General features: G+C 37.9%; 1 protein-coding gene across 1 annotated transcript in view; it reads left to right on the forward strand.

The window, feature by feature from the left end:
• The first annotated feature begins 2,344 nt into the window (after positions 1–2,344).
• The window catches only part of LOC111868557 (protein l(2)37Cc), a 19,578-nt gene continuing 11,359 nt past the window's right edge, over positions 2,345–10,563 (forward strand). The window contains exons 1-3 of the mRNA XM_023859310.2: positions 2,345–2,467; positions 6,344–6,433; positions 10,226–10,387. Of these exons, the coding sequence (XP_023715078.1) occupies positions 6,346–6,433; positions 10,226–10,387 (250 nt within the window). The 5' untranslated portion in view covers positions 2,345–2,467; positions 6,344–6,345. The remainder of the gene's footprint in view (positions 2,468–6,343; positions 6,434–10,225; positions 10,388–10,563) is intronic.

Below are 10,563 nucleotides of genomic sequence, written 5' to 3' on the forward strand. Positions count from 1 at the left end.
TAGAAAATTGAGAAAAGTTGATAGTGAGAATAGTGCGTTAAAATCTGAGTGGGAACATGACTATTTTTTATATTAAATAAAGACCACAAGCCACAGTGTTTAGTATGTTTTCAAGTGCTAGCAGTTTTAAAGGAGTACAACCTAAAGAGGCATTACATGACAAATCATAAACAGAAGTTCGGAAAACACTCTTGTGAATCAAGGAAAGTAGTCTGCGATCAGTTAAAGAAAAAACTTTTCCAGCAGAAATCTCTTTTTACCAATGAAACAAAACAACAAGAAGAAGCTTTGCTGGCTTCTTATTTCGTGACATATGAATTAATGAAAGCTAAAAAAGCGTTAAGTGATGGTGAATTAATTAAGAACTGTGCGATAAAGATGGCAGAAGCTTTCAATGAAAATAAGGTAGGAAACAAATTTCAAACAGTGCCCCTTTCAAAACAGACTGTTACTAGGAGGCTGGAAGATATTAGCAACCAGATATCTAATAATGTGAAAGACATTATCGCTAATTGTTCCTATTTCTCAATTGCTCTCGACGAAAGCACAGATGTTTCGGATACTAATCAGTTGCTGATATTTGTTCGTGCAATTAAGGAAGATTTTACAATTTTCGAAGAGTTGTTAAAAGTGTGCTCTTTACACAGCACAACTAGAGGTGTCGATATTTTTAACGCTGTTAAGAGTGCAGTGGAGGAATTCGGTGGTTTTGAAAAATTGTCCTCCGTAGTAACAGATGGCGCTAAATCAATGACAGGGACAATAAGCGGTTTTGTTGGATTTTTAAGACAGAATCAAATTACTGTACCTACCTTGCATTGTATTATACATCAGGAGGCTCTATGTGCCAAATCAATTAAACTGTCTACCACCATGGCTACTGTCACAAAAATTACTAATTTGATCAGAGGAGGAAATCGATCACTCACTCACAGAAAATTTCTGACCCTCTTGGAAGAAATGGATTCTGCTTACGGGGACCTGCTTCTGCACACTGAAGTAAGATGGTTAAGCCGTGGGAAATGTCTGGTACGGTTCTTTGAACTCCGTCATGAAATAGCAACATTCCTAAGAGAAGAGGTTACGAATTCTGCTGAACTGCAGAATGATCTCGAAGACGTCGAATTCTTGAGAAACTTGGCCTTTCTCACTGATATCACTCAACACTTGAATGTCCTGAATCTGCAATTGCAAGGCAAGAAGCAGACAATATGTCAGATGGTTGGCTTTGTTGACAGTTTCCGTAAAAAGCTACATTTATTTAAGTCTGCATTGGACAAAAATAACCTTCTACATTTCCCTTGCTGTCGGAAACTCTCAGAAGAAGAAGAAGAAGAAGAAGGCTTGGAGTTTAGGGACTACACTGAAATTATTGAAGATTTGTCTTCAGAGTTCGACCGACGATTTAACGATTTTGAAAGCTTTCGACCTGATATTTCTTTATTCAGTAATCCTATACATTGTGATATAGAATCTCAGCCAGGTCATCTGCAATTAGAGCTTTGTGAACTTCAATGTGACCCATCCTTAAACACATCTCAGGTTACTGGAATTGACTTTTGGAAACTGCTTTCACCAGAACGTTACCCACTGTTACGAAATTGGGCTCTCAAACTTTGCTCTGTTTTTGCAAGTACTTACATATGCGAGACAGCGTTTTCATCGCTGAAGCATGTAAAGTCTAAGAACAGGAACAGACTTTCAGATGTCGTGTTATCACATATTCTTCGAGTGGCAACCTCACAATTAGAAGTGGATTTTATATCATTGGTTTCCAGTTTTATGAAACCACAGTGCTCTCATTAAAACAGTGTGTATATGAGGATTTAGGTATAATCATTAGACCATAAAAACTATGATTGAAAGTCTTTTGTGCTCATCCCTGCTGAAAGAGGAATTTGTGCTGTTTTATGGTAAGTAATTGCACATTTCAAGGCATTTTATTTTTCTTTCTTAAATTATAATTGCATTTTCCCCCGGCATATATAAAACTAAACATAAGACATGATCTGGCCAGTGTTTCTTTAAGAAAAAATGCTCTGGGGGTAGAAGTGATAGAAGGCAATAAAATCGATTGGTGAAATTTTCAATATCGGCTTAATATTATTGGTGCAACGTAAAATTTAAATACATAGGTTTAAATGCACTGTTTTTATACGGGTTGTGACTGATTCAGTTTGGGGGGCAATACTCCCCGACCACTCTTCTGAAAGAAACACCGTATCTGGCCCCTGATGGTGTTCTATAAACTAAATTTGGCCCTCGAGATGTATTAGGTTGGCCAACGCTGGTCTATATGGTCTATATTTTGTAATCCGTGGAATTCTGCTCGTCAATTGTTTTGGGGTATGGCTGTAGGTAAATCAGAAAGTAGGTGCCGGTAGATAAGGTTATTTACGACATCACGTTTTTTTCCACTATATTAATATCAAAAGGTTGCCTTTTAGAACGACATTTACATAAACAGGTGTGTAGTGAATAATAATTTCATGTTATCTCTATATGCATAACATCAAACATACATTTAAAGGTACACGCTTAAAACACGTTGAACCCGTGGGTTGCAGGGTTTCTGACGCAATTGAAAAGTATGTGGTGTTAAATGTGTTTTTATGTAATTTCATTACTTGAAATTTAAGAAAATTTTCTTTCCTAACTCTCTTACACAGGAATTTGATATGGAGAGATACGATTGCAAGAAGCTAAACAATGTGGAAGTTAACATTATCAGGTTAAGGCAAGGACATATATCTAAAACAGTAAAGAAATTAAATTCTGCTTGCTTTGCCATTAGGTCTCTGAAATCGTTACTATCTATTAATGATCTAAAAATGATATATTTTGCCAATGCTCACTCTATAATTGTATATGGAATTGCCTTTTGGGGAAATGCCACTAATAGCAAGGATGTCTTCATAGTGCAAAAAAGAATTATAAGGAGTATTATGAATGTAAATTCTAGAGCCTCTTGCCGGGGATTTTTTAAATATTTAAACATATTGCCTTTTTATTCTCAATATATACTTTCGCTTTTGCTTCTGGTGGTGAAAAATATGCATTTGTTTGCACTAAATGCTGAAATACATGTCATAAATACACGACAAAGTACCAGCTTACACGTACCATTGATAAATTTGGCCAAATATAAGAATAGTGTGTGTTGTATGGGTATTAAAATATTTAATAATCTGCCACATAATTTAAGAAAATTATCGAGTGATTATAAAAAATTTAAGTTAGCTATAAATAATTTTCTCTTAAATCAATCATTTTATTCGATAAATGAATACTTGGAGTGGTCAAAAGAAAGGAAATAGNTCAAGAGATCCAAAGATGGATATAGAACATGTCATGAAATAATATAGAGCATAGAATGCATACATAGTTATTACACAACTAGACAGTACAGTGACTACAACAATAATAAAAATTATGTATTTAGATATTCATCCACAGCATGAAAGGTATGAGTGTTCAAGAAATGCCTTAATACAACCTTAAACTTTCTTAAATTATTAGATGCGTTCTTGATCTCTGTGGGCAATTTATTAAATATTTTTATACCTGCATAATAAATTCCTTTTTGATAAATAGTTAAATTAGCTTGAGGTAGATACAAATCTTGTCTTTGTCTAGTATTAATAGTATGAGAATCAATGTGTGATGGAGAAAGAACTTATTTTGTAATACAAATACTAACAACGAAAATATATATTTTGATGCAAATGATAAAATATTTAACTCTTTAAATATGTTTCTACATGAAACTCTATTGCCATATCCCAACATTGCTCTGATAGCCATTTTTTGGAGAAGACACACAGAACTATGAGCTGAGTTTCCCCAAAAGATGATACCGTAGCTCATTAAGGAGTGGAAAAAGGAATAATAGATTACCTTTAGAGCTGAAATAGACATATAATATTTCATATTTCTAATTATGTAACAAGCCTTACTTAATTATTTGCAAGTAAATCAATATGATTCTTCCATATTAAGGCACAATCAACTATAACTCCCAAGAATTTAGTACTGAGGGTACTGTTGATAAACTTATTATTATGTTTTATTGTAAAAGTATCTGACATTATTGTCTTAGTTTTAAATTGAATACAGTGTGTCTTGTTAAAGTTTAAAGATAATTTATTAGCTCTGAACCATCCATTTAAGATTTCAATTGTTATAAGAATATATATGTGTGTAGATCCTCATTTTTCTTGACCTCAGCACTATCTGGAAGTGAGTGGTCGTTTTCACGCCCCGGCCCCTTTACCCCCGGGGAAGAGCATCCGGTACCCATTGAATAGGAGGTTAGGTGGATCCCAGAGCCGGTCTGGCTGATGTGCTTAAAACACCTACAATTTTATACATTTTATATCATGTTTCTGTAGAGCAGTGAGGTTAACTATTTATTTATATTTTGTTTATTTAATATCCAGTAAGTCAGGTTGTATAATGATGAATGTTAGGGTGATTAGTGAATCTTGAATTGTGAAAGGAGTAAGGTGCTTTCCAGGAATTTTCCAGGGGAGAGAGTAAAATGAGGAAACATCAGTCAGGATAGTCAGTGGTCCCAGGTAGGATTTAAACCAGGCACTGAAGCATTATCACTTTAACTATCTGGCTCAGTAGGTTCTGCAGAACCAATTTAAAAATAGAAGCCATTGGTCTATTTAAAGATAATAATTCATGATGTTGCATGTCAACGTAAAGTTCATTCATTCATTCATCAGTAATCTGTCAAGACGACAGGTCCACAGTCTCTTCCAAAACAGTTCCTCCACTTGATGCAATCTAGAGCTTTCTCCTTCAAATGAAACAAGTGATAATGTGGTAGTTTTTCCATTTGCTTTCCACATCGCAGTACAATAGGCGTTCAAACCACTCTGGTCACGCCTGTTGCTATACGAACTTGAACCATCTCGAGCATTATTTACTCTGTGCTTCAAGTCGCTGCTGATGACGCTGCTTCCGGCATCAGTTTTTGGTGTCTCTCTTCGTCTGATGCCTACCCTTTGACCTGTCCAGCAAGGGAGGCCCTGCCAGTAGCTACGCTACCGCTGGTATAGCTCTCAGGGTCCTTGGCATACTCAAACCCCCTCACCACGATTAGGTGGAGCCACCAACGAGGGGGAACGTAAAGTAACCTGATATAAAAATTCAATTGAGAAGTAAAGAAAATCAAACAAAATGTAAGATAAAGTAACTGCCGTGGTAGTTGATGACTTGTATCCAGTGTTGGAGTAGTACGTACTGTGGTAGGAGCTGAAGTCTTGGAACTAAGTTTTCACAGCATCTGGAAAGATCAATGTCACACTGCCTCTTTGTTAGCACATTGTATGTAACATTTCGTTTTAGTTATAATGACAGCAAATCACCATGAAATATAATGTGGTGGAAATGATTTCCTTCTTCTCCCTGACTCTCCTGATTCATTACACATTGGAACTGGTGGTGTATTTCATATATTTTCCTTAAAGTTGCCTTTGCATGTACATTGCTATAATACACATATCTTTTTGGGGCAAGGGGAAGCATAGTTGGTTGAGGGGCTATGCTACAAGCCGAAGGTCGCAGGTTCAAGTCCCAATGAGGCCATTGGATTTTTTTCAGCTGACCTAATCCTTCCAACCACACTAAGCCATGGGGTTTACTCAACCTCTAACAGAAATGAGTACCAAGAATGAATTAATTAATTTTCCTGGGGAGTAAAGCGCGGCCGGCGCGTGAGGCTGACCTTACCGCCATCTTTGAGCCGATTGTCTAGATAGTGTGGGACCCTCAACGTCTCAACCCTATGGGCCTTCACAGCCTGGTACAAGGATAGCTTTACTTTTTTTTTTTACACATACCTTTAATTATTCACAGATATAGAAAACTTACAGATTAAAATTTGACAACTGAGACTACCAGATGCTAAGTGTAGTGGTTAGAATGATTAGGTATTTGTTGATCCCCATAGTGCCCACAGACAGATAGTGGGATAGTACATTGAATGGGCATGTTTATCTTATAAGAACTCAGGAGGTGGCACACAGATGTTAAAGGATTGGAAATTGACAGACCTACCAACAACAAATGTGTTAGTTTTATTTGGTTGCCCCTACTCTTCGGAAGAGTATTTAATACTGAGTTATAATTTTGCTCTTGGAAATTTACATGTCCTACCCCATGGAACTGATGCAATAGATATATATCAACAGCTTTTCAACGTCTTGGTAACAATATTGTTCTCAGTGTGTATGTGCTTGTCCTGCAAGTACTTGTTTCTGGTTGAAAATAGCCCTCTGTTGTTAAAGAAAGGAATAACTTATGTATTATAACCCTCTTATGGATTTTACAGAAATGGCAGCACAGTTCTTCAACAGAGTCGGACAGATTGGATTAGGAGTAGCACTAGTTGGTGGAGTTGTGAATTCTGCGTTGTACAATGGTAAGCACACTTAGATATTTCTATAACACATTTACATAACAGAAGAGCGTTTAAGAACATACCATATCTTGTTCATTATTTTCGCATTTTTAGGTTCAGAACAATAGAGAGGTTTAATTTAAGGGGGGTTTCCTTAGAATATTTGTGCCTAAGTGTGAGGAAGGAACAAGAGGCTGGCTGCATAATAGGGAACATCATAGTTTGTACTCTTCATGATATATTATTACAGTCATCAAATCATGAAGGATGAGATGAATGGTGCAGGTGGATAAAGAGAAAGATGAAAAATGCCTAATAAATTTTAGTCAAGAACCCTGAAGAGCAAAACCCACTTGAAGAATAAGGCCTCATTCTAAGTACTGGTCACTTGTCTTTATGAACAAGGTAATGAACTTTCAGAAATGTAAATTATAATGAATCTTCATATTTCATAAAGGGCCTGGAATTTGTTTACTAGCTGAACCACTGTTACTGTCTCAGGAAGGTCTCATTACTGTGGTACTGGTTAAATGTAGATAAATAAGAAGCCTCAAGTTCATTCCTTACTCAAACTCCTATGATCATAAAAGAAAAATCTTTAATTAAGTAAATTGCTTTTCTAGTATGGTACTTTTATTTAAGAGTCTTGCTTGTGAAACATAAAAGAAATCTGTATGTTTCTTAGTCCAGTTAAATTCTGCATGCTTTTCTGAACAAGACAATATGTATTTTATTTTGTGATGAAAGTCATAAGAGACAGCCATTGAATGCTGACATGTAAAATTGTAAATATATGGATGACACGTACAACTGATTTTGACCACGGTAAATATGGCTACACTGGCAAGGGCCAGCAGTAATTGTAAATGATAGACCCATCCTATCATCAGGGATGGGGGCCCCACATGAACATACCTACACCTGTCTGACAGTAGCAAAAATCTGGTTTTGGGCCCCAGATGTGGCTTGGCAGCAGGACAGACTGGCTTAACTTTGACTTTGACTCAGTTTGATTGAGAGTCAACAGTTGAGAACAAGTTGTGAGGTGATGGCAAGCTGGCAACACATAAACGAGAGCAGAAGAATTTGCACTGTTGGGAACCATAACTGAACAATGACTAGTGAAGACCGTAACAGAAGAAGACTTTGTGAATGCTGTAATGAGGAGTCAAGTGCGTGAATTAGTGAGAGCATTATGATTACTTGTAGTTACGATTTGTAAGAGTTTAATAAATCCTACTACCAATTCAAACCCTGTGATGAGTCACTAACATGTGACAATATATATTGTAAAGTACCCTTTGCGCTTTTTTAAGTGGTCATTTAAATATCCTGGCATGCCTTGTTACACCCTCATTTAACATCAAAGCTCTTAAAATTACAGTAACTCATTTTATAAGTAAGATATTTTGGACACAGTAAGTTTGGTATTGCACAATGGTAAGATTTGATTTGTAAAGTGGCTACAGAGACAGTCTTGACCCCATGCACTTTGGCAACAGTTGCTGCTTATATTTTATTCCAACAACATGGAAATACACTTTCACATCAGTTGTTTTTGTAATTGTGTTGTAGTACCAGTTAAAATATGCCTTTAGTTAAGAAATTTGGTGTTGGGCAGCCTATGTTTCATGAAAAATCAATATACAGAGAAAGCAAACGCCATAGATGTTAAGAAGAAAGCAGTCTTCTGGGATTTGGCACTGTGTATATGTGGTGTTAACCGACGTTTCGGAGGAACGTATCACCTCCATTTTCATGGTTTTCTTCTTCTACTTCTTTTTTCTTCTACCCTGAAGAGGGAGGCAATACGTTCCTCCGAAACGTCGGTTAACACCACATATACACGGTGCCAAATCCCAGAAGACTGCTTTCTTCATAGTCACCGCCGTGAAAGCCTCAAATCTGCCATAGATGTTATTGTAGCTAGTACATCGAATGCTAACCTGGATGTATCTGCAACATTTACTTCATTACAAAAGGCCGCGCCATAGCTCAAGTGGTTAGTCGCTGGCTTCCCACTGCGGCGGCCCGGATTCGATCCTGGGTCCGGTCAAGTGGGATTTGTGGTGGACAAAGTGGCGCTGGGGCAGGTTTTCTCCGAGTACTTTGGTTTCCCCTGCCAATCTTCATTCCACCAATTGCTCCATAATCACCCTCACCTATCATCTGGGGCTGGTACAATAGGCCAGAAGTGGCCGCAGTACAAGGGACTTATTCCCACCCCACTAGGAATAAAAAACTAATACTTCATTACAGAAACTGTAGCATGTAAAGAATGTCCTAGGCAGTAATTTCTATGTAAATACAAACAATAGTGCCTCAGGTAATAAGGGTGTTTCAAAAAGAGCTTTACAACTTTGGAAGCTTATATAAATTTATACAGAGGACATACACAACGTTTTGCACTGTCATAATGTAACAAAACACACCGAGTCTCATGCACGTGGTACTATAGTACCCAATACTGCCACCGTGAGCGCTCCCACAGTTGAAATCAAGATGGCTTCTTTCACAGGTGCAGAGCATGCTCGTTGTGTGTTTTGGTTCGAAGAAACGAAGTATGCTACACATGTTCAAAGGAAATTTTGCACTCAGTATCGCAAGGAACCTCCCAGTAGGCCTACAATTTACTCCTGGCACAAGAATTTTGTACAGACCGGATGTTCTGTGTGCCATGCCAAGCCACTTGGTCGCCCACGTGTTTCTGACGCTACAGTGGAACAGATTAGGGAGAGCTTTGTTCGAAGTAAACGAAAGTCAACGTGACGTGCATCTCAGGAAACTGGTATTCCAAACGTTACTGTGTGGTGAGTGTTATGAAAACGTTTACACTTAAAAGAGTACAAACTATCCATCGTTCAACACCTTATGGATGCAAATAAGGTGGTTTGTAAGGAATTCTGTATGCAAATGTTTCATCAGATACAAGACGATGAGAAGTTTTTGGACTCCGTAATTTTCGTTGATGAGAGCACGTTTCATGTCAGTGGTAAGGTCAGTACCCACAACTGCAAGATCTGTGGCAGCGAAAATCCACTTGTCTGCCTGGAACATGTTCGTGATAGCCCAAAGGTGAATGTGTTTTGCACCCTCAGCAAAGAAATAATGTACAGTCCCTTCTTCTTCTTGGAGACGACCATTACTGGTATCATATATCTGGACATGCTCCAAGAGTTCCTCATTCCACAGTTAGACGAAGATGACCAAGAAGGCCGCCTTCACTTCCAGCAAGATGGCGCACCCCCTCATTACCTTGGAGAAGTGAGCAAGTACCTCAACACCCGTTTCCCAGGTCGGTGGATTGGTAGAGCGGCGCCGATAGCATGGCCACCTCGTTCCCCGGATCTTACTCCCCTGGATATTTTCTTATGGGGATTCGTTAAAGATAGAGTGTTCGTACCACCTTTGCCTGCAAATGTCGTTGAGCTCCGAACTCGAATTACTGCCTCAGTTGCAGAAGTGACGCCAGAGATGCTACGTAGTGTGTGGCAAGAGACTGACTACAGGTGGGACGTCTGCCGCATTACCAATGGAAGTCACATTGAACCATAACTGTCCGAGGTAAAACTCAGCGTGTTTTGCTACAGTATGACAGTTCAAAATGTTGTGTATGTCCTCTGTATAAATTTATATAAGCTTTCAAATTTGTAAAGCTCTTTTTGAAACACTCTGTATAATAAATGATATGTACAACCTCCTTGGCAGCATCCTAGAAGTCTTCTGCTGTGAAATTTGCCATTTGGCAGTGAATTGTTGCATCCATTGTGATAAATATTCTTATGGATCTCTAATGAGAGTTGATGTTTACAGTTGATGGAGGTCATCGGGCTGTAATATTTGATAGATTTTCTGGAATCAAAAACCAGGTGGTAGGAGAAGGTACACACTTCTTCATTCCTTGGATACAACGTCCAATCATATTTGACATTAGATCCAGACCCAGGAATGTTCCTGTTGTTACAGGGAGCAAAGGTAATTAAATAATCTTATTCTGGGCTTCATGCTTCTCAGTTTCAAATTTGATGTTCCTTAGTTAAAGGTTTTCCCTCACTTAAACATGCAGTTTTGGTGATCCCAAGTCAATCAATCCAGTGTAACATTACCATCATTTAAGGTTTTCCTTAGTTTAATGTTAAGAACCATTGGAC

This window comes from Cryptotermes secundus, unplaced genomic scaffold (assembly GCF_002891405.2).
Source record: "Cryptotermes secundus unplaced genomic scaffold, Csec_1.0 scaffold330, whole genome shotgun sequence".
Taxonomy (NCBI): Eukaryota; Metazoa; Arthropoda; class Insecta; order Blattodea; family Kalotermitidae; genus Cryptotermes; species Cryptotermes secundus.